Source organism: Phyllobates terribilis, unplaced genomic scaffold (genome assembly GCF_046119375.1).
Source record: "Phyllobates terribilis strain yellow unplaced genomic scaffold, ASM4611937v1 Scaffold_5__5_contigs__length_657084704, whole genome shotgun sequence".
Lineage (NCBI taxonomy): Eukaryota > Metazoa > Chordata > Amphibia > Anura > Dendrobatidae > Phyllobates > Phyllobates terribilis.
The window spans coordinates 371,251,129-371,275,622 of NW_027362765.1; the positions used below are offsets into that span (position 1 = coordinate 371,251,129).

The 24,494-nt window shown below is 44.6% G+C and overlaps 1 protein-coding gene across 2 annotated transcripts in view; it reads left to right on the top strand.

Annotated features, from left to right (window-relative positions):
- The window catches only part of CLCN1 (chloride voltage-gated channel 1), a 191,340-nt gene that overhangs the window by 90,318 nt on the left and 76,528 nt on the right, over window positions 1-24,494 (top strand). For both annotated transcript variants that reach the window (XM_073684773.1, XM_073684772.1), the window contains exons 2-3: window positions 23,508-23,646; window positions 23,751-23,882. In XM_073684773.1, coding sequence (XP_073540874.1) covers window positions 23,508-23,646; window positions 23,751-23,882 — 271 coding nt within the window. The remainder of the gene's footprint in view (window positions 1-23,507; window positions 23,647-23,750; window positions 23,883-24,494) is intronic.

A 24,494-nucleotide genomic window follows, 5' to 3' on the forward strand; every position in this document is an offset into this window, starting at 1 on the left:
CAGTACTGCTGTATTATGTCCTCTATGCTGTTGATGCTTTTTAGCATGCATTTTATGTCACTCTAGTGCTGGAGTCACAGCTGCACTGCTCAGTATTGCTGTATTATATCTTCTATGCTGTTGATACTTTTAGTAAGCTTTTTATCTCACTCTAGTGCTGGAGTCACAGCTGCACTGCTCAGTACTGCTGTATTATGTCCTCTATGCTGTTGATGCTTTTTAGCATGCATTTTATCTCACTCTAGTGCTGGAGTCACAGCTGCACTGCTCAGTATTGCTGTATTATATCTTCTATGCTGTTGATACTTTTAGTAAGCTTTTTATCTCACTCTAGTGCTGGAGTCACAGCTGCACTGCTCAGTACTGCTGTATTATGTCCTCTATGCTGTTGATGCTTTTTAGTAAGCATTTTATCTCACTCTAGTGCTGGAGTCACAGCTGCACTGCTCAGTACTGCTGTATTATGTCCTCTATGCTGTTGATGCTTTTTAGCATGCATTTTATCTCACGCTAGTGCTGGAGTCTCAGCTGCACTGCTCAGTATTGCTGTATTATATCTTCTATGCTGTTGATACTTTTAGAAAGCTTTTTATCTCACTCTAGTGCTGGAGTCACAGCTGCACTGCTCAGTACTGCTGTATTATGTCCTCTATGCTGTTGATGCTTTTTAGTAAGCATTTTATCTCACTCTAGTGCTGGAGTCACAGCTGCACTGCTCAGTACTGCTGTATTATGTCCTCTATGCTGTTGATGCTTTTTAGTATGCATTTTATCTCACTCTAGTGCTGGAGTCACAGCTGCACCGCTCAGTACTGCTGTATTATGTCCTCTATGCTGTTGATGCTTTTTAGTAAGCATTTTATCTCACTCTAGTGCTGGAGTCATAGCTGCACCGCTCAGTACTGCTGTATTATGTCCTCTATGCTGTTGATGCTTTTTAGTATGCATTTTATCTCACTCTAGTGCTGGAGTCACAGCTGTACTTCTCAGTATTGTTGCTCATGCTTCTAAACATGTGCAAGATAGACACTGTAGAGCAGGAATCTCTCATGTCTGTGTATACGATATATCGGAGACTTCATAGCAACTAGTCTCCCCCCCTCTGGCTCATAGACAACTGAAAATTAGTGATAGATCCTCTAGGGGGGGGGGAATGTGATACAAAATGCAGGATACAAGTTATATAATGGCCAGAGATAGTTTTATTCCTCGTGAACACACACTGGACAGCTTATTCTGAAGTGACTTAAAATAGGAGATATCTGTCAATCATTTACCTCTACAATTAGTAGACTGGAGAGGTCTTGTTGCAGGGATCTATAACAAGTGCCTATCAATGCTGGGGAAAGTTAGCATTTACTGTGTATTAAAAAAAAAAGATATTAAACAGAAGTTTAGTGTAATAAATGAAAGCTCCAGGTCCATAAAGGACAGAATTGCCCTTAATTGTAGCTGCTGCTACAGAAAATACATAGGAATGGGAACTAAAGGAGCGCAGCTTCCCTATAATGTTTATACACTCTAAAAGCATATATTGAGAAGGGCACTCAATAAGTGACTTCCCCTTTAAGCAAATAATGGAAAGTGGCCATGGAGAAGGCTGGAAATCTATTCTCCTTTTCATCTTTATTTATTAGACACAAGAGATGTCTTTTGCTGTAGATTTGCTGCACTAAAGGGTTAAATCTGCAATAAAAATCCACAGTAAACATTTCTATGCTGTGGATTCTTAATTTTTTTTTATTTTATCTTAATTTTTTCTTTTGGCAATGAAAGAGTTATTCAGTAGAGTGTAAATTATTGGGGGAAAAAGCAATGCAATAAAACATAAAGTAACCATGTTCTGCAATGCAATACTAAATAATAGAGCGTAATATAATACAATATATACAGAGTAAAAGAAACAGTGATGGGATGTAATCTAATACAATGTAACATTGCTTAAAGGGAACCTGTCATGTCGTACATGGCATCTGATTTGCAGGCGGGATGTTATACAGCCGGAGGTGCTGATCAGATTAATGGGCAATTTTATGGGAAGAGTTTTAGTAAAACTTGCAAAGTCCCTGGAGTTTTCTTATGAGTCCAGTGGGCGGTCCTTCTCAGTGATCGACAGTCTTCCCTGTGTGACTGAATGCACAAATAGCTGTCAATCACCAGAAGGACCGCCCACTGGACTCATCTATGCAAACATCAGGGAATTCAATCAATAAAATGCAAGTTACACTGAATCTTTTACACAAACCTGTATATTACTCTGCTCAGCTTCTCTCTTTGCATCATGCTGTCCACAGATCAGACTGCATGCAAAGGCGACAGGTTCCCAGTTAGGTCCATTATGCTTATATTATATTGTACTGTTTTATGTATCTTTTTATAATTTGTTGCATTATATTCCATTGAACTGTAATGTATCATGTATCATTGTATGTGTTAGATTATGTTATTTTATCAGTATCAAGGGGAACAGCTGGGGGGGGGGTCATGCAGATCTCACGACTGCCACCATTTGTCTGGTATGACACCGGGGAGATCAAGTAGGTCCCACCGCTGCCACCAGTTTGTCAGGGATACGTAACTCTGCTGCATCCAATCGTCAGGACAATTCCGCAATTGACTGATGAATGATGAATGAGGATGCAGCTGCTTCCACTACTAGACCGGTTATTGGGAAACTCACAGTGAGCGTATGGTATATACATCTCCAATCCCAATGCATGGATTATATGTACCGTATATACCCCCAGTACGATCACTGCCAGCTCCACAATAACAAAAGAACCACTAGCTGCCACCACCAAACGTTATTACAGGCCGATTGTACACCCGTTACAGGTAGCGTATGACTTTAGGGGTGCAGTTTACAGAGCAAAAGGAAATGACTCAGAGCTTAGCGGAGGGAGGTACAGAACTACAGCAAGCTGTTCCTTCCAGGACTGACAGATGTCCAAACCCAAATTCTTCTTTTTATTAGGTCAAGGTTACGCCCACATATCTCCCGCTGCTGAGCTCATATGGTGGCTGGTTGTGGGATGTGCTAGGTCTTTCAGAATTTTATGGGATCCCCAACTTTTAGGATATCTTTGCCCCTGGAGTTCCCAGGTAGTAGATATTGTTGTCATCTTTTTTTGATTGTGATTTTACCATTCTATAAATATGAAACATGGCCTGGAGAGCATCATCCATAGGAGCGTTATTAAGTTGGAGAAGTTAGAATGGCCTTACAGTGTTGTGAGTGTTACGGATCCGGGTGGTGGAACCTCTGTGTTGTGGTGCAAGGAGGGGCCAGAGGGGCGTGACTAAGTATTTCGGTCCGACCAAGGTCGCAAGGCGGCTCAGTCGACTCCGTGAACCAGGGAGGAACCGAGCAGAGGGACCAGCTGCCACTCTGGGACCGACCTTGTATGAGAGCAGGTGACTCCCACGGGTCAGAAGGCAGGAGCTGACCGGTACAGCGGATGAGCTTCGTCTGGCAGGCTGACCGGTGGTCCGGGTAGACAAGCAGGCTGATTAGGCAGATAGTCAGGCGAGTTTTCCGGGTAGGCAAGCTGGCGGCACGACAGGTAGCTGGCTGGTGCTTCCAGGTAAGCGGGCAGGCAGGCACGGCAGGTAACAGGCAGGTGCTTCCAGGTAAGCAGGCTGCCAGGCACAGCAGGTAACAGGCGGGTGCTTCCAGGTAAGGCTCGCAGGCAGGCACGGCAGTTAACAGGTAGGTGCTTCCAGGTAAGCAGGCTGGTGGGCACGGCAGGTAACAGGCAGGTGCTTCCGGGTAAGCGGGCTAGCAGGCACGGCAGGTAACAGGCAGGTGCTTCCAGGTAAGCAGGCGGGCAGATCCCATAGACAGACTGGCGGACTGGACGGTAGACAGACTGTCGGGCTGAAGAGAAGTCAGGCTAGCGGACTGAGCAGTAGATCAGACTGGCGAACAGGACTGACTTGCAAAGGACCTGGGGGCTGAAGCAAAGTAAGAATCACAAATCAACAACCTTGCACGGGCACCTCCATATTGGAGGAGGTGCCTCTTATAGGGAAAGCCCTCCGGTGATTGGACGGGGACTTTTTAGGACGGCGAGCGGCCCCATTAAGAGGAAGGGAGCGCGCCCTAAGCACAGAGCCAGGGAAGCTGCGTGCACCAGCAGCAGCTGCAGGGAGGCCGGAAGACGCTGGAGCAGGACCGCGGCAGTAAGGGGGACAGCGTTTCTGCCTGGCAGGGGGCAGAGACGCCGATGCTACAGTGAGTGAATGCGTTATGTTTGTCCCTTCGCTACGCTGAAAATATATCTCTTATACATTTTGGATCAATGCAAACCCCAATATTCATCATTGACCACTGGCTCCAAAAGGTCTGGGAGCCGTGCTTTGATTAGAGGAAGCTTATGCCTGGGAAGCATACTTCCCCACCTCTGCATAAACGAATCTCAGTCTTGGGGTCTTTTTCCCAGAGCAAATCTCCTGTTGTGATTACCTGGTCACTGCAAGAGGTCCCTACTTCAGTGGAGTTTGATGTGTCAGCTCTTTCTCTCACTTCCCTAGTTATCATTTGTTTCCTCCGCTGCTATAATTAATCCCATATGTTCAATGTGAGGGTGATATGTGATATGTCCTCTCTCCAGAGATTTCTTATGGTTTTAAATTTTTCTCTACGACTATCAGTATTATGTAATATTGTATAGAATTTTAACAGGTTACATAGTATTGCATCATATTTTTTGTAGAACTGTATCATATTGTATAGTATTGTGTTATATTGTAGTGCACTATTATATAACATTGTGTTCTATTCCATTATGTATCATATATTGTATCGTATTCTGGTTTGTATTTCATGTCGGTCCATTATTAGCTGCGCTGTCTGCTCCATCATGTCAGGTCCCCTCTGAGTGCAGAGCGCCGTAGTGACGGACATGCTGAGCTTTGCTGTCTGTCACTTATCTTTATTTGTGCATTACTTTTTGTGAATTTGTATCTTAGACTTTGCAGCAAGGAGTCCGGTGATATTCATCAGATGCGACATTTCTCTAAAAACTCTGCACTAATCCACTGACGTGACAGACAGCTGCAATCAGCACCTCTATCAGAAGGGTCCGCTGCCCCCAGAGACCTGACGCTCCGACTATTAACCCACCAAATACAATGTATCATATTATAGTATAATACTGTATCACATAAATACAACACAATATATCACAACGCTGGATAACAGACTGAGAAACCAGACATCATACTGCATAATATAATACAAGCCTATACAGCAAAACGATACATTATAATGATATAATACAATATAAGATGATGTAATACAACACTGCCGCACATAATAGACCACAATGCAATGTAATATAATGAAATATATGCCATTACACAACATAAAATAATGCAATGATAAATAATATAATTATCCAATAAAATAATATAACTATATAACATAATACAATATAATAGATTACTGTAGAATATAATTTAACATGACATAATATATTTAATCTCTATATAATATAATACAATACTGCCTCACATAATAGAGCACAATGCAATATATTATAATGCAATATATGCTAATACACAACATAAAATAATGTAATCATAAATAATATACATATCCAATAAAAATAACATAACGTAATACAATATAATACACTGAAATACATAAAATATTACAGTATAATATAAAATAACATGACATAATATATTTAAACTCTATAGAACACAATATAATATAATATAATGCACAACATAAAATAATGTGATACAGCTATATCTAACAAACTATGGTACAATAAAATATAAAGGGATAACATAACCGCACAACATGATATACTGATATAATATAATACAATATAATATATGATGCAATACTGTATAACATAATAAAATACAACATAATATTAGATTATTTCACACCGTAACATCATATGATTCAGATCAATGCAAATTAATATAATAATAATAATAATCTTTATTTTTATATAGCGCTAACATATTCCGCAGCGCTTTACATACATTATTGTCCCCATCGGTAATAGAAAAAAACCTCCAGAATTCCCATGAGACGATCGCTTTCCTTTATTGCTACATGTTAAAATCCTCCTGTACTTCCACAAAAGATCTAAAAAAAAGGTCTTCAGATTCTAAACAATTAAACCGTCCTTAATCATGACCCCATAATATGGTACAATATAATATTACATAATCTAATACTATGCAAGATTACTTTATATATCATAAGATACAATGTGACAAGACTATACAACATAATATAAGTGTTCCCCAACTTATTGCCAAACTACAACTCCCATCGTGCCTTCACAGTCTGCATCTATCAGAGAAAGATGGGAGTTGTAGTTTTGCAACGGCTGGTTGGGGACGATGGACATAATACTGTACAATAGAATATAACATCACACAAACAATTCACAGTGTAACGATGTCATCTGATACATTGTAGCTTAATTCAATGTAATATTGTGCAATACTATATACACAGTCTATACAACATAAAACAGCACAATATATTATATTATATTTATATAAATCATAACACAAAGTGCTGCACAATGGTTTCATCCGGTCGCGGTGCGGCCGTGGGGATCTCCGATGAATATTTCCCTCTTTCGCATAAACACCAATAATTTGGATCCTTTAATAAATTTGGCAGATTTTATGTCTCTTTAAACTTCTCTCTCTCCTACTCGGGATCACTTTGCTTAGTGCCCCCCAAACCCCTATATTTTTTTCTGATGATCCTTTATCTCCATGATGAGTGGCTCAGGCCGCCGGAGCGGCCGGATGCTGATCCCCGAGCGCACGGTGACAGCAGAGCAGCCATTGCAGTGATGCAGTTTGTTTTATTTTGCTGGTGTCCTGGGGATTCGGGGTAAACAGCGGCCGGCGGCGGCTGACACTGCTGAGCCGCTCCATTCCTCATCCTCGCTGCTCGGATATTTTTAGCCATGAGATTTACATGAACAGCGAGGCCTGAACTGAACCAGGAGAACTTCCAGACCCGCTACAGCCGGCGCTATCCGATAATCGCTGAGCGTCCGACCAACAATGGCACCAAAAACTATTACTGGGTGTAACACGTCATAAATTTGTGACTGACCGGCTGCTGGTAACTTCTATTGTTAGGGAGACGTCAGGCGCCGGTGGGATATAACCGCTGACTGCTATACATCATTATTTTCTTACTTTCCTAGAAAATTAAAGTAATCTTCCATAGAGTGAAAACAATTCCTACATTTATTTATTTTACTCACTTAGATAACGCCATTAATTCCGCAGCTCTTTACAGACATTTTGGGCTTTGTCCCCATTGGGGCTCACAATCCACATTCCCTATCAGTATGTCTTTGGAATGTGGGAGGAAAACGGAGAACCCAGAGGAAACCCATGCAAACACGGGGAGAACATACAAACTCCTTGGAGATGTTGTCCCTGGTGGGATTTGAACCCAGGACACCAGCGCTGCAAGGCAACAGTGCTAACCACTGAGCCACCGTGCTGTCTATGTTGTTATAATGTAACCAGCGTCTATAATAATCTGGATGGGAACCTGAGAGGAGAGGAGAGGTTCACTGCTTTATTCATGATGAAACTACACATCCCAGCATCCCTTGTGTAAAATAACAAAAATTACTTAGGATCCATCTGTGTGATTTGTTTCACCTGTCCCTGATGTAAAATGGTTTGTTTCGCCTGTCCCTGGTTTACAGTGGCTTGTTTTGCCTGCCTCTGTTGTACAGTGGTTTGTTTCGCCTGTCTCTGGTGTACAGTGTTTTCTTACGCCTGTCCTTGGTGTACAGTGGTTTGTTTCGCCTGTCCCTGGTGTACAGTAGTTTGTTTTGCCTGTCCTTGGTGTATAGTGATTTGCTTTGCCTGTCCCTGGTGTACAGTGATTTGTTTCGCCTGTCCCTGGTGTACAGTGTTTTGTTTCACCTGTCCTTGGTGTAAAGTGATTTGTTTTGCCTGTCCCTGGTGTACAGTGATTTGTTTCGCCTGTCCCTGTTGTACAGTGTTTTGTTTTGCCTGTCCTTGGTATACAGTGTTTTATACACCTGTTCTTGGTGTACAGTGGTTTTTCGCCTGTCCTTGGTATACAGTGATTTGTTTTGCCTGTCCTTGGTGTACAGTGTTTTGTTACGCCTGTCCTTGGAGTACAGTGGTTTGTTTCGCCTGTTCTTGGTGTACAGTGGTTTTTCGCCTGTCATAGAATCATAGAATGGTAGAGTTGGAAGGGACCTCCTGGGTCATCTGGTCCAACCCCCTGCTCAAAGCAGGATTCACTAGATCATCTCAGACAGATGTCTGTCCAGCCTCTGTTTGAAGACGTCCATTGAAGGGGAACTCACCACCTCTCGTGGCAGCCTGTTCCACTCATTAATCACCCTAACTGTCAAAAAGTTTTTTCTAATATCTAATCTGTGTTTCCTCCCATTTAGTTTCATCCCATTGCTTCTAGTCTTTCCTTGTGCAAATGAGAATAAAGATGATCCTTCTACAATGTGACAGCCCTTGACATATTTGTAGACAGCTATTAAGTCTCCTCTCAGTCTTCTTTTTTGCAAGCTAAACATTCCCAAATCCTGCAACCGTTCCTCATAGGACATGGTTTGCAGACCGGTCACTATTCTGGTCGCTCTTCTCTGAACTTGCTCCAGTTTGTCTATGTCTTTTTTAAAATGTGGTGCCCAAAACTGTACACAGTATTCCAGATGAGGTCTGACCAAAAAGGAGTAAAGACCGATAATGACTTCACGTGATCTAGACTGTATGCTTCTGTTAATACATCCCAGAATTGTATTTGCCTTTTTTGCTGCTGCATCACACTGTTGACTCATGTTCAGTCTATGATCTATTAGTATACCTAAGTCTTTTTCACATGTACTGTTGCTTAGCTCTATTCCTCCCATTCTGTATATGCTTTTTTCATTTTTATTGCCCAGATGTAGTACTTTGCATTTTTCCCTGTTAAAAACCATTCTGTTGGTTGCTGCCCACTGCTCCAGTTTATTTAGGTCTTTTTGAATCCTCTCTCTCTCTTCTCTAGTATTAGCTATCCCTCCTAGCTTTGTGTCATCAGCAAATTTAATCAGTTTACCCTCAATTCCTTCATCTAAATCATTGATAAAGATGTTGAACAATACAGGTCCCAGGACGGAGCCCTGTGGTACCCCACTTGAGACATTCATCCAGCTGGATGTGAAGCCATTTGCAACCACCCTTTGAGTCCAATCACTAAGCCAGTTATGAATCCACCTAACAGTTGCCTGGTCCATTGCATACTTGGTCATTTTTTCAATAAGGATGGTGTGAGATACTTTGTCAAATGCTTTGCTGAAGTCAAGATATACTATATCTACAGCATTTCCCTGATCCACCCAGTCAGTGATTCTGTCATAGAAGGAAATTAAGTTAGTCTGACATGACTTGTTAGTTACAAACCCATGCTGACTCTGGTTAATCACTTCATTCTTATCCATGTACTTACATACATGTTGTTTAATAATTTGTTCAAAGATCTTTCCTGGTATAGAAGTCAGACTCACCGGCCTATAGTTCCCTGGGTCCACCGTCTTCCCCTTTTTGAAGATAGGAACAACATTTGCTCTTCTCCAGTCTTCTGGGACTTCTCCTGTTCTCCAAGAATTTTCAAAGATTATGGAGAGTGGTTCTAAAATTTCTTCTACGATCTCCTTCAGTACTCTGGGGTGTAATTCATCTGGACCTGGAGACTTGAACTCATTTATGTTAGCTAAATATTCCCTCACAATCTTTCTGTTTACAGATAACTTGGATTCCTCTATTCCTTTAAAAGGACAGTGAAGATCAGTTGATGTTACATTTTCTTTCTGAGAGAAAACAGATGCAAAATAGGAATTAAAAAGTTCGGCCTTCTCAACATCCTCTCTTACCATTTCTCCATTTTCATCCTGTAAAAATCCTATAGCATCTTTGACTTTTCTTTTACTTTTGACATACCCCCAAAATCCTTTTTTATTGCTTTTGACATCTCTTGCAAGCCTTAATTCATTGTCAGCTTTAGCTAACCTGATACGTGCCCTGCAGGATCTGCAGACTGCATTATAATCTTCTTTAGATATGCCTCCCTCTTTCCATTTAATAAACATTTCTTTCTTTCTTTCTTTTTAGCATGTGTTTAAGTTCTGTGTTCATCCATCCTGGTTTCCTTAAATGCTTCCCATTCTTCCTACTTTTCGGGATTGTTAACGATTGTGCTTTGAGAATCTCATTTTTAAAAATTTCCCATCCTTCCTGGACTTTTTTGTCCTTAAGGACATCCAGCCATTGGATCCCTCCTATTCTCTTTCTGAGTCTCTTAAAATCTGCCTTTCTAAAATCTAACCTTGAAGTTTGAGTCTTCACATGTCTTCCTCCTCTAGTTATCCAAAATTCTATAATAGCATGATCGCTGCCTCCTAGGGTCACAGCCACTTTTACCTCCTCAACCATTTCCTCCCTGTTTATAAGGATTAGATCCAAAGTAGCAGATCCCCTTGTTTTCTCCCCTACCTTTTGGAAGATAAAGTTGTCAGCAAGAGAGGATAAGAATTTGCTTGACCTGTTAGTTTTACTTGAGAGAGATTCCCAACAAATGTCTGGATAGTTGAAATCTCCCATGACCACTACGTCATATTTTTTGGAGAACTTGGTCATTTGATACATAAAGAGTTCATCCATATCTTCAGCTTGCCCAGGTGGCCTGTAGTAAATGCCTACAATGGTGTCCTTTCCGTTGTTCTCTCCTTGTATTCTTACCCAAACAGTTTCCACAGAACTCCCAGTCTCTGAAGCTTCAATCTCTGTGCAGATATACGCTTTTCTAACATACAATGCAACACCTCCTCCTCGTTTATCAAGTCTGTTTCTTGCAAATAAGTTGTATCCTTTTAGCCTTTTATTCCAATCATGTGTATCGTCCCACCAAGTTTCAGTGATTCCAATGACATCATATTCCTTTTCCTGCATTAGTAGTTCCAATTCTCCTTGTTTGTTGCCCATGCTTTGTGCATTTGTATAAAAACATTTTAGTTTGTGATTGGTTTCTCTTCCTCCCATATTTTTATTATTTAGATTGTTTTGTCTTTGTTCTTCTTTTCCACTTCCAGTAGCAGAGATCTCAATAGTATTTGTCAGCTGTATGGCTTTTTCTGGCCTTTTGCTTCCCTTCCCACATTGTTCTAGTTTAAAGCTCTCCTGATGAGTGTAGCAAGGCGACTTCCAAATACATGTTTTCCAGTCTTCGTAAGGTGCACCCCATCTCTAGCAAGTAGTCCATCGTATAGGTAATTCATTCCGTGATCCAGAAATCCAAATCCTTGTTGACGGCACCATCGACGTAGCCAGTTGTTCACCTGTAGAATCTTATTCCACCTCATTGTTCCATGGCCATCCACTGGGAGGATGGATGAGAAGACCACCTTGGTCCTTGGTGTGCAGTGTTTTGTTACGCCTGTCCCTGGTGTACAGTGGTTTGTTTCGCCTGTTCTTGGTGTACAGTGGTTTTTCGCCTGTCCTTGGTATACAGTGATTTGTTTTGAATGTCTCTGGTGAACAGTGATTTGTTTTGCCTGTCCGTGTTGTATAATGATTTGTTTCACCTGTCCCTGGTGTACAGTGATTTGTTTCGCCTGTCTCTGGTGTACACTGATTTGATTTGCCTGTCTCTGGTGAACAGTGATTTGTTTCGCCTGTCCCTGTTGTATAATGATCTGTTTCGCCTGTCCCTGGTGTACTGTCATTTGTTTTTCCTGTCCCTGGTGTACAGTGGTTTGTTTCTCCTGTCCCTGACGTACAGTGAATTGTTTTGCCTGTCCTTGGAGTACATTCATTTGTTTCGCCTGTTCCTGTATACAGTGATTTGTTTTGCCTGCCTCTGGTGTACAGTGGTTTATTTCGCCTGTCTCTGATGTACACTGATTTGTTTAGTCGGTCTCTGGTATACAATGATTTGTTTCGCCTGTCACTGTTGTACAGTGGTTTGTTTCACCTGTCCCTGGTATACAGTGTTTTTTTCCGCCTGTCCCTGGTGTACAGTAGTTTGTTTCGCCTGTCCTTGGAGTACAGTGGTTTGTTTTGCCTGTCCTTGGTGTAAAGTGATTTGGATATCCTGTCCCTGGAGTATAGTGGTTTATTTCGCCTGTCCCTGGTGTACAGTGGTTTATTTTGCCTGTCCCTGTTGTACAGTGGTTTGTTTTGCCTTTCCTTGGTGTACAGTGAGTTGTTTCGCCTGTCCTTGGTGTACGGTGGTTTGTTTCGCCTGTTCTTAGTGTACATTGGTTTTTCACCTGTCCTTGATGTACAGTGGTTTGTTTAGCCTGTCCCTGGTATACACTGGTTTGGATATCCTGTCCATGGTGTACAGTGGTTTGTTTTGCCTGTCCCTCGTGTGCAGTGGTTTATTTCGCCTGTCCCTGGTGTACAGTAGTTTGTTTCGCCTGTCCTTGGTGTAAAGTGATTTGGATATCCTGTCCCTGGAGTACAGTGGTTTGTTTTGCCTGTCCCCGGTGTACAGTGGTTTATTTTGCCTGTCTCTGGTGTACAGTGGTTTGTTTCGCCTGTCCTTGGTGTACAATGATTTGTTTCGCCTGTCACTGTTGTACAGTTGTTTGTTTCAGCTGTCCCTGGTATACAGTGTTTTTTTCCGCCTGTCCCTGGTGTACAGTAGTTTGTTTCGCCTGTCCTTGGAGTACAGTGGTTTGTTTTGCCTGTCCCTGGTGTACGGTGGTTTGTTTCACCTGTCCTTGGTGTATAGTGATTTGTTTCACCTGTCGTTGGTGTACACTGATTTGTTTCGCCCGTCCTTGGTGTACAGTGATTTCTTTCGCCTACCTCTGTTGTACAGTGGTTTGTTTCGCCTGTCGCTGGTATACAGTGGCTTGTTTAGCATGTCTCTGTTGTACAGTGGTTTGTTTTGCCTGTCTCTGGTGTACAATGATTTGTTTCGCCTGTCTCTGGTGTATAGTGGTTTTTTTTTGCCTGTCCCTGGTGTACAGTGGTTTGCTCCGCCTGTCCCTCGTGTACAGTGGTTGGTTTCACCTGTCCTAGGTGTACAGTGGTTTGTTTCACCTGTCCTTGGTGTAAACTGATTTGGATATCCTGTCCCTGGTGTACAGTGGTTTGTTTTGCCTGTCCCTGATGTACAGTGGTTTGTTTCGCATGTCCCTGATGTGCAGTAGTTTGTTTCACCTGTCCTTGGTGTACTGTGGGTTGCTTCACCTGTCCTTGGTGTACAGTAGTTTGTTTCGCCTGTCCTTGGTGTACAGTGGCTTGTTTAGCGTGTCTCTGTTTTACTGTGGTTTGTTTTGCCTGTCTCTGGTGTACAATGATTTGTTTCGCCTGTCTCTGGTGTATAGTGGTTTGTTTTGCCTGTCCCTGGTGTACAGTGGTTTATTCCGCCTGTCCCTTGTGTACAGTGGTTTCTTTCACCTGTCCTAGGTGTACAGTGGTTTGTTTCACCTGTCCTTGGTGTAAAGTGATTTGAATCTCCTGTCTCTGGTGTACAGTGATTTGTTTTGCCTGTCCCTGATGTACAGTAGTTTGTTTTACCTGTTCTTGGTGTACAGTGGGTTGCTTCACCTGTCCTTGGTGTACAGTGGGTTGCTTCGCCTGTCCTTGGTGTACAGTGGTTTGTTTCGCATGTCCCTGTTGTACAGTAGTTTGTTTTACCTGTCCTTGGAGTACAGTGGTTTGTTTTGCCTGTCCCTGGTGTACGGTGGTTTGTTTCACCTGTCCTTGGTGTATAGTGATTTGTTTCACCTGTCGTTGGTGTACACTGATTTGTTTCTCCCGTCCTTGGTGTACAGTGCTTTCTTTCGCCTACCTCTGTTGTACAGTGGTTTGTTTCGCCTGTCGCTGGTATACAGTGGCTTGTTTAGCATGTCTCTGTTGTACAGTGGTTTGTTTTGCCTGTCTCTGGTGTACAATGATTTGTTTCGCCTGTCTCTGGTGTATAGTGGTTTTTTTTGCCTGTCCCTGGTGTACAGTGGTTTGCTCCGCCTGTCCCTCGTGTACAGTGGTTGGTTTCACCTGTCCTAGGTGTACAGTGGTTTGTTTCACCTGTCCTTGGTGTAAACTGATTTGGATATCCTGTCCCTGGTGTACAGTGGTTTGTTTTGCCTGTCCCTGATGTACAGTGGTTTGTTTCGCATGTCCCTGATGTGCAGTAGTTTGTTTCACCTGTCTTTGGTGTACTGTGGGTTGCTTCACCTGTCCTTGGTGTACAATGGGTTGCTTCGCTTGTTCTTGGTGTACAGTAGTTTGTTTCGCCTGTCCTTGGTGTACAGTGGCTTGTTTAGCGTGTCTCTGTTTTACTGTGGTTTGTTTTGCCTGTCTCTGGTGTACAATGATTTGTTTCGCCTGTCTCTGGTGTATAGTGGTTTGTTTTGCCTGTCCCTGGTGTACAGTGGTTTATTCCGCCTGTCCCTTGTGTACAGTGGTTTCTTTCACCTGTCCTAGGTGTACAGTGGTTTGTTTCACCTGTCCTTGGTGTAAAGTGATTTGAATCTCCTGTCTCTGGTGTACAGTGATTTGTTTTGCCTGTCCCTGGTGTACAGTGATTTGTTTTGCCTGTCCCTGATGTACAGTAGTTTGTTTTACCTGTTCTTGGTGTACAGTGGGTTGCTTCACCTGTCCTTGGTGTACAGTGGGTTGCTTCGCCTGTCCTTGGTGTACAGTGGTTTGTTTCGCATGTCCCTGTTGTACAGTAGTTTGTTTTACCTGTCCTTGGTGTACAGTGGGTTGCTTCACCTGTCCTTGGTGTACAGTGGGTTGCTTCGCCTGTCCTTGGTGTACAGTGGTTTGTTTCTCCTGTTCTTGGTGTACAGTAGTTTGTTTTGCCTGTCCTTGGTGTACAGTGGTTTGTTTCTCCTGTCATTGGTGTACAGTGGCTTGTTTTGCCTGTCTCTGGTGTACAGTGATTTGTTTTGCCTATCTCTGGTGTACAGTGGTTTGTTTTGCCTGTCTCTAGTGTACAGTGGTTTGTTTTGCCTGCCTCTGTTGTACAGTGGTTTGTTTCACCTGTCGCTGGTGTACAGTGGCTTGTTTAGCGTGTCTCTGTTGTACAGTGGTTTGTTTTGCCTGTCTCTGGTGTACAATGATTTGTTTCACCTGTCTCTGGTGTTTAGTGGATTGTTTTGCCTGTCTCTGGTGTACAGTCGTTTATTCCACCTGTCCCTCGTGTACAGTGGTTTGTTTCACCTGTCCTTGGTGTACAGTGGTTTGTTTCACCTGTCCTTGGTATAAAGTGATTTGGATATCCTGTTCCTGGAGTACAGTGATTTGTTTTGCGTGTCCTGGGTGTACAGTGGTTTATTTCGCCTGTCCCAGGTGTACAGTGGTTTCTTTCGCCTGTCCCTGGTGTACAGTGGTTTATTTCGCCTGTCTCTGTTGTACAGTGGTTTGTTTCGCCTGTCTCTGTTGTACAGTGGTTTGTTTCGCCTGTCTCTGTTGTACAGTGGTTTGTTTTGCCTGTCCCTGGTGTACAGTGGTTTGTTTCGCCTGTTTTTGGTGTACAGTGGTTTTTCGCCTGTTCTTGGTATACCGTGGTTTTTCGCCTGTCCTTGGTGTACAGTGGTTTGTTTCGCCTGTCCTTGGTGTACAGTGTTTTGTTACACCTGTCCCTGGTGTACAGTAGTTTGTTTCGCCTGTCCCTGGTATACCCTGGTTTGGATATCCTGTCCCTGGTGTACAGTAGTTTGTTTTGCCTGTCCCTGATGTACAGTGGTTTTTTTCACCTGTCCTTTGTGTATAGTGATTTGTTACGCCTGTGCTTGGAGTACAGTGGTTTGTTTCGCCTGTCCTTGGTGTACAGTGTTTTGTTACACCTGTCCCTGGTGCACAGTGGTTTGTTTTGCCTGTCCTTGGTGTACAGTGTTTTGTTACGCCTGTGCTTGGAGTACAGTGGTTTGTTTTGCCTGCTCTTGGTGTACAGTGGTTTTTCGCCTGTCCTTGGTTTACAGTGGGTTGTTTCACCTGTTCTTGGTGTACAGTGTTTTGTTACGCCTGTCTCTGGTGTACAGTGGTTTGTTTTGTCTGTACCTGGTGTACAGTGGGTTATTTCACCTGTCTCTGTTGTACAGTGGTTTATTTCGCCTATCTCTGTTGTACAGTGGTTAGTTTCACCTGTCCTTGGTGTACAGTGGTTTGTTTCGCCTGTCCCTGGTGTACAGTGGTTTGTTTCCCCTGTCCCTGGTATACACTAGTTTTGATATCCTGTTATTGGTGTACAGTGATTTGTTTCAGCTGTCCCTGGTGTACAGTGGTTTGTTTCACCTTTCCCTGCTGTACAGTGATTTGTTTCATCTGTCCCTGGTGTACAGTGATTTCTTTTGCCTGTCCCTGGTGTACAGTGGTTTGTTTCTCTTGTCCCTGGTGTACAGTGATTTGTTTCGCCTATATCTGGTGTACTGTGATTTGTTTTTCCTGGCTCTGGTGTACAGTGCTTTGTTTCTCCTGTCCCTCGTGTACAGTGATTTGTTTTGCCTGTCCTTGGTGTACATTAGTTTCGCCTGTTCCTGTATACAGTGATCTGTTTCGTCTGCCTCTGGTGTACAGTGGTTTATTTCGCCTGTCTCTGGTGTACACTGATTTGTTTCGTCTGTCTCTGGTGTACAGTGCTTTGTTTCTCCTGTCCCTGGTGTACAGTGCTTTGTTTCTCCTGTCCCTGGTGTACAGTGATTTGTTTTGCCTGTCCTTGGTGTACATTAGTTTCGCCTGTTCCTGTATACAGTGATCTGTTTCGTCTGTCTCTGGTGTACAGTGGTTTGTTTCGCCTGTCCCTGGTGTACAGTAGCTTGTTTCGTCTGTCCTTGGAGTACAGTGGTTTGTTTCACCTGTCCTTGGTGTAAAGTGATTTGGATATCCTGTCCCTGGAGTACAGTGGTTTGTTTTGCCTGTCCCTGGAGTACAGTGGTTTATTTTGCCTGTCCCTGTTGTACAGTGAGTTGTTTTGCCTGTCCCTGGAGTACAGTGGTTTGTTTTGCCTGTCCCTGGAGTACAGTGGTTTATTTTGCCTGTCCTTGGTGTACAGTGAGTTGTTTCGCCTGTCCTTGGTGTACGGTGGTTTGTTTCGCCTGTCCCTGGTGTACAGTGTTTTTTCCCGCCTGTCCTTGGTGTACAGTGGTTTGGATATCCTGTCCCTGGTGTACAGTGGTTTGTTTTGCCTGTCCCTGGAGTACAGTGGTTTGTTTTGCCTGTCCCTGGAGTACAGTGGTTTATTTTGCCTGTCCTTGGTGTACAGTGAGTTGTTTCGCCTGTCCTTGGTGTACGGTGGTTTGTTTCGCCTGTCCCTGGTGTACAGTGTTTTTTCCCGCCTGTCCTTGGTGTACAGTGGTTTGGATATCCTGTCCCTGGTGTACAGTGGTTTGTTTCGCCTGTCCCTTGTGTACAGTGTTTTTTCCCGGCCTGTCCCTGGTGTACAGTGTTTGTTTCGCCTGTCCCTGGTGTGCAGTGGTTTGTTTCGCCTGTCCCTGGTGGTTTGGTGTCCTTGTTCCCATTGTGCAATGATCTAGCGCCCCTGTCCCTGGTGTATGGTGTTTTCTGTGCTCTTTCTTAGTATAATATGGCTCCCTGGTCCTTGCCCCAGTTTGTAGGGTTGATGCTTCGCTCCCTGGTCTACAGACATAATGAGAGGGAGCTGTGGCGTATTGTGGGCTGCAAATATTTTTGCCCATGAACTGTTATTACTCTTTCAGTACTTCCCACCAGTCCCTAAGCCTAATCCTCATCCTACACCAGTCCCCTGGCTTTAGCCCAATCCATAAAAAGTGTAAAAATATAAAAGCAGCCATTAGTGAGGAATGAGGACAGTATTGGATGATTGGCCCCGTACATGATGCCTTACTGTCTTAATTCATTATCTGCTAATCTTCTGCCATCTTGGTTGCTGCCTATGCAGAGCGCAGCATTTCACGACAAACTTTTCTCTCCTGCTGCACTCTGCATGAGCAGCTCCGGCCAGGCTCTAAGAAGACGCAGGTGCCAACCATCACTGGAGCGTGGTGACGGTGCAGAGAAGGGGCAATTTTGCACCTCTGTAGACTTTAGGGCAACCACCACTATGGCCGCCCCACACTGCGTCACTGGGAGGAAGCACAAAAAGTATTTATCCTATGAAGTGAGAAATATTTCTGCACCGTTTTCACTGTGGCCGGTGAAGTCCTTCTGCCATGTGTTACCACTACAGCCGATCACTAGAGGTCCCAGCAGTGAGGCACCGGGTGGTGGGCGACCGCCCCTTTAATAATATGAATCCATGTCCAGGTCTATTCCGATATCACACAGAGGAGAGGAATAACAGGGGTCAGGAATTCTCCGGGGGGCGATAACAGATGGACTAATTGGATTTACCATGAATTAGATGCCGCTCATTCTGGAAACCGTAGAGGCCTCTATAATTAGTAACAGGAATCGCCGAGATGATTGATAACAGGGAATAATCTCATTATTGTCAGGAAGGATATTCCCCCCCTCAGATTATGATGGAACATGCCGGTCTGATCGCCATTCCTTATTCTGGATCCACGGAGTCGGAGCATCGTCGGCCATTATCCAATGATCTGTGGCTCGGCTTTGTCACTTATCTACAAGGTTAATAGGAATTTATGTGATTTCTGATCTGCGGCAAATATAACATGCAGCAATAAAGAGAAGACATTGTACGTCACCTCGTCTGGGGCCGCGAACGACGAGGCAGAAATATAAATGGGGCAGAATTTGGGGGACATCAAAACAAATTCGCTTCATCCGAATGTTATAAAACTGCAGGATCAGGAGTGTGGAGAAGACGTGCGACTGTTCCTGAGCATCCACACTCATATTGCCCTGGACCATTTGTTGTAATAATGCTTATTACTGTATATATTGCAAACCATTGCTGTACAGTAGTCTGGTGTCCCTGGTGTACAGTGGTTTGGTATCCATGGTGTACAGTGTTTTCTTGTCCCTGTTCCTGGTGCACAGTAGTTTGCTTCCCATGTTCCTGGTGTACAGTGTTTTCTTGCCCCTGTTCCTGGTGTACAGTGTTTTCTTGCCCCTGTTCCTGGTGTACAGTGGTTTGGTGCTCCTGTCCCTGGTGTACAGTTGTTTGGTGCTCCTGTCCCTGGTGTACAGTGGTTTGGTGCCCCTGTACCTGGTATACAGTGGTTTGGTGCCCCTGTCCCTGGCGCTCAGTGGTTTGGTGCCCCTGTACCTGGTGTACAGTGTTTTGGTGTCCCTGGTGTACAGTGGTTTGGTGCCCCTGTACCTGGTATACAATGGTTTGGTGCCCCTGTCCCTGGCGATCAGTGGTTTGGTGCCCCTGTCCCTGGTGTACAGTGTTTTGGTGACCCTGGTGTACAGTGGTTTGGTGCCCGTGATGTACAGTGGTTTGGTGCCCCTGGTGCTCAGTGGTTTGGTGCCGATGTCCCTGGTGTACAGTGGTTTGGTGCTCCTGCCCCTGATGCTCAGTGGTTTGGTGCCCCTTTCCCTGGTGTACAGTGGTTTGGTGCCCACTGTCCCTTTTGTACAGTGGTTTGGTGCCCCTGTCCCTGGTGCTCAGTGGTTTGGTGCCCTTTTCCCTGGTGTACAGTGGTTTGGTGCTCCTGTCCCTGGTGTACAGTTGTTTGGTGCTCCTGTCCCTGGTGTACAGTGGTTTGGTGCTCCTGTTCCTGGTGTACAGTGGTTTGGTGCTCCTGTCCCTGTTGTACAGTGGTTTGGCACTCCTTTCCCTGGTGTACAGAGGTTTGGTGCTCCTGTCCCTGGTGTACAGTGGTTTGGTGCTCCTGTCGTTGGTGTTCAGTGCTTTGGTGCGCCTGTCCCTGTTGTACAGTGGTTTGGTGTCTCAGCTCCTTTGCTTACCATAGTCGCTGATATCCAATGGTTGCTTCTCCTCTGTTCTGATCCCATAGTCTGGTGGCATCTCAGGATGTCTTGTCCAGTCCTCACCTGGAATTTTCTGGGGTTTCTGCGTTACTTTGGTCTATCTCATCCGCTCTCCCTAGAGAAAAATGATGTATTTTATCTAAAACAGAGAAATAAAATGCGAATGGATATAAAGGAAAGCAATGAAAATTCTCATTAGGTATGGTGTTACTTGTAATAACTCTGGGAAATCTTTTTTTTTGCATTGCTATCTATTTAATCCCAAGTGACAGTGTCAGATGCTGCACTCAACTGTCAGATGGTGCACACGACTGTCAGACACTGCACTCAACTATCAGATGCTGCACACGACTGTAACTGTCAGAAGATGCACACGACTGTCAGATGCTGAACATGACTGTCAGATGGTACACTCGACTGTCAGATGCTGCACATGACTGTCACTGTCAGGAGATGCACACGACTGTCAGATGCTGCACACGACTGTCAGACACTGCACTCGACTGTCAGAAGCTGCACACGACTGTCAGACGCTGCACACGACTGTTAGACGGTGCACACGACTGTCAGATGGTGCACACGACTGTCAGATAGTGTACACGACTGTCAGATGCTGCACACGACTGTCAGATGGTGTAAATGACTGTCAGACGCTGCAGACAACTGTGAGATGGCGCACATGACTGTTAGACACTGCACACAACTGTCAGATACTGCACGCAACTGTCAGATGCTGCAGACAACTGTGAGATGACGCACACAACTGTCAGATACTGCACACGATTATCAGATGCTGCACACAACTGTCAGATGGTGCACACGACAGTCAGACGCTGCACACGACTGTCAGATGGTGCACACGACTGTCATATGGCGCACACGACTGTCAGATGCTGCACACGACTGTCAGATGGTGCACACGACTGTCAGATGATGCACACGACTGTCTGATGGCGCACACGACTGTCACTGTCCGATGATGCACACGACTGTAACTGTCAGAAGATGCACACAACTGTCAGATGCTCCACACGACTGTCAGATGGTGCACACGACTGTCTGATGGCGCACATCACTGTCACTGTCAGATGATACATACGACTATCAGATGCTTCACACGACTGTCAGATGGCGCACAAGACTGTCAGCTGCTGCACTCGGCTGTCAGATTCTGCACTCAACTGTCAGATGGTGCACATGACTCAAATGCGGCACACGACTATCAGATGCTGCACACGACTATCAGATGGTGCACATGACTATCAGATGCTGTACACGACTGTCAGATGGTGCCCACGACTGTCAAATGGTGCACACGACTGTCAGATGATACCCACGACTGTCAAATGGTGCACACGCCTGTCAGATGGTGTAGACGACTGTCAGATAGTGTACACAACTGTCAGATGCTGCACATGACTGTCAGATGGTGCACACAAATATCAAATGGTGTAGACGACTGTCAGATGGTGCACACGACTGTCTGATGGCGCACACGACTGTCACTGTCAGAAGATGCACACGACTGTCAGATGATGCACATGACTGTCAGACGGTGCACACGACTGTCAGACACTGCACTCGATTGTCAGACACTGCACTCGACTGTCAGACGCTGTACACGACTGTCAGAGGGTGCACACGATTGTCAGATGGTGCACACGACTGTCTGATGGCGCGCACGACTGTCACTGTCAGGAGATGAACACGACTGTCAGATGCTGCACACGACTGTCAGATGGTGCACACGACTGTCAGACACTGCACTCGACTGTCATACGCTGCACACGACTGTCAGATGGTGCACACAACTGTCAGATGGTGCACACGACTGATGGCGCACACTACTGTCACTGTCAGAAGATGCACACGACTATCAGATGCTGCACACGACTGTCAGATGGTGCACACGACTGGCAGCTGTTACACTCGGCTGTCAGATGCTGCACTCGACTGTCAGATGCTGCACTCGACTGTCAGCTGGTGCACATGACTATCAGATGCTGCACACGATTGTCAGATGGTGCACACGACTGTCAGATGGTGTACACGACTGTCAGATGCTGCACACGACTGTCAGATGGTGCACATGACTGTCAGACATTGCACTCGACTGTCATATGCTGCACACGACTGTCAGATGGTGCACACAACTGTCAGATGGTGCACACGACTGTCTGATGGCGCACACGACTGTCACTGTCAGAAGATGCACATGACTGTGAAATGGTGCACACGACTGTCAGATGGTGTACACGACTGTCAGATGCTGCACACTGCTGTCAGATGGTGCACATGACTGTCAGATGCTGCACATGACTGTCAGATGCTGCACTCGGCTTTCAGATGCTGCAATCGACTGTCAGCTGGTGCACATGACTATCAGATGCTACACACGACTGTCAGATGGTGCCCACGACTGTCAAATGGTGCACACGACTGTCAGATGGTGTACACGACTGTCAGATGCTGCACATGACTGTCAGATGGTGCACACGAATATCAAATGCTGCACATGACTGTCAGATGCTGCACACGACTGTCAGATGCTGCACTCGGCTGTCAGATGCTGCACTCGGCTGTCAGATGCTGCAATCGACTGTCATCTGGTGCACATGACTATCAGATGGTGCACATGACTATCAGATGCTGCACACGACTGTCAGATGGTGCACACTACTGTCAGATGGTGCACATGAATGTCAGATGGTGCACACGACTGTCAGATGGTGCCCATGACTGTCAGATGCTGCACACGACTGTCAGATGCTGCACACGACTGTCAGGAGGTTTTCTTTTTTTGGTCTTTGCACACAATTACTATAATGACTTCCAGTCTTAGAGTTGGTAAAAGATGATAAAGTGGAGACTAGTATTTCCCGCTGACATTTGCTTCTTGCCCTTCACATTTCCAGTGCGTCGATTCTCATTCATTAACGCTTTATTCATGAGATAGTTTAGAGGTCAGAATCTCAGGGCTGGGATATTCGTGGAGTTATGTTCTAAGCTCTGGAATATATTTTCTATATAAACCATTGGCGCTTTTTTTATATTTCTCCAATGGCTCTAAAATAAATAATTACGTGAATTTGTAAAAGAACTTGATCATAAAACCTACCATTTTGTGTATGCAGCTCTTATGCAGATCTGTGCGTCTCCATCATTACAGACTGCAAACGATCCCGTGTAGTCCGATACTGTAGTCCTGTTAGGGCAGATTAACGCTACCAACCAGCAGCTGAAACCAATCACCGCCGATCGGCTACATGTTTGCCGATTGCCTCTTTGGATAGGCTGACTGCCCCTCCGATGCACACAGAACGGTCGGTGATGGATCATTTTGTGCACATAGGTCGTCATTGTTCTCGGCAGCACATGTCTACACAGAATGATTGATATGCTGCCGAAAACAAGCAGAAAGATCATTTCACCGGACGAACAAATGTTTTGCTCCTTCATTGGGTGATTATTTTTGTGTTTTTTACCTCTCTGCTGGTGATTGGACCCAGGCGTAGAGCGATGGGCACCATCCTACTACGGTTGTAGCTCATCAAGCCAGAACGATAATATGTTGACCCTTTGAGTTTGCCTTGTAACCCGGATTGGGAATGTCTTGTGTCTCCTAACAGACCTATGGCCACTATACGGAAGAACTTTCTCAATTTGCTCGTAAAGAAGCTGTCAGATTACTACAAGAGAAGCAAAGTGCAAGTGCCAGCACAACCAAGCCCCCTGATGTCCAGAAGCAATGCTATTCCAAGTGTCATGGTGAGAAGTCATCCCGAGAGATAATAACATTGGAGCTTTCTCCAGACGTCATATTAATTATTACTTCCTTATGATATAATTACACCTGCTTCCATTTTTTAAAGCTTGCATGCAACGGGTGAAGAAATATTTTATCAAAAAGTTGGGAGAAGATTGGATCTTCCTTGTTCTTCTTGGTCTTGTCATGGCGTTGGTGAGCTGGAGTATGGACTATGCCAGTGCCAAGAGTTTACAGGGTAATGCTGGTTTTGTAATTTACTACAGGACATGACTTATTCTAGAACTTTATATGACTGTTGACTCAATGCGGTTTCCTTTTCTGATGGATGCAACATAAATATCCAGCTATAATTATGTTTGGTACATTAGTTGCTTGCAGTACCTTTTTTCACCACTGCACCAGTGGACAAACGTTTCATAGACTCCAATGCAACAGCGCCACCATTTATGCAGTCTTTTGCATCTTCCCAGAGTTCCACTCTTTGGGTGTAAGACTCATGGGTATCTTATCACTGGTTTGCCATCCTATTATCGGTATTTAAGGGCTGCAGTACCAGGACCATCCACTGTGGTATAATGGTCACTACTTGGGTATTGCAGTGAATGAATCAATGCCCTTTCCTTAACCTGATTGGTGTTGGTCCCAAAGAATATTCTATCAATGTATGACTGATTGACGTCCTATCACCGGTTTGTAGTAGTATGAAGGGACAGTCGGCTGAGCGTGGATGACCTGCAGTACCAGGCACAGCCACACTGGTTGGAGGTCGCTGTGTCTGGAACTGCAGTAAAGAAGTCATTGCCTTTTCTTTCTGCTGATGGTTGGAGGTTCTTTAGGACAAGTCATC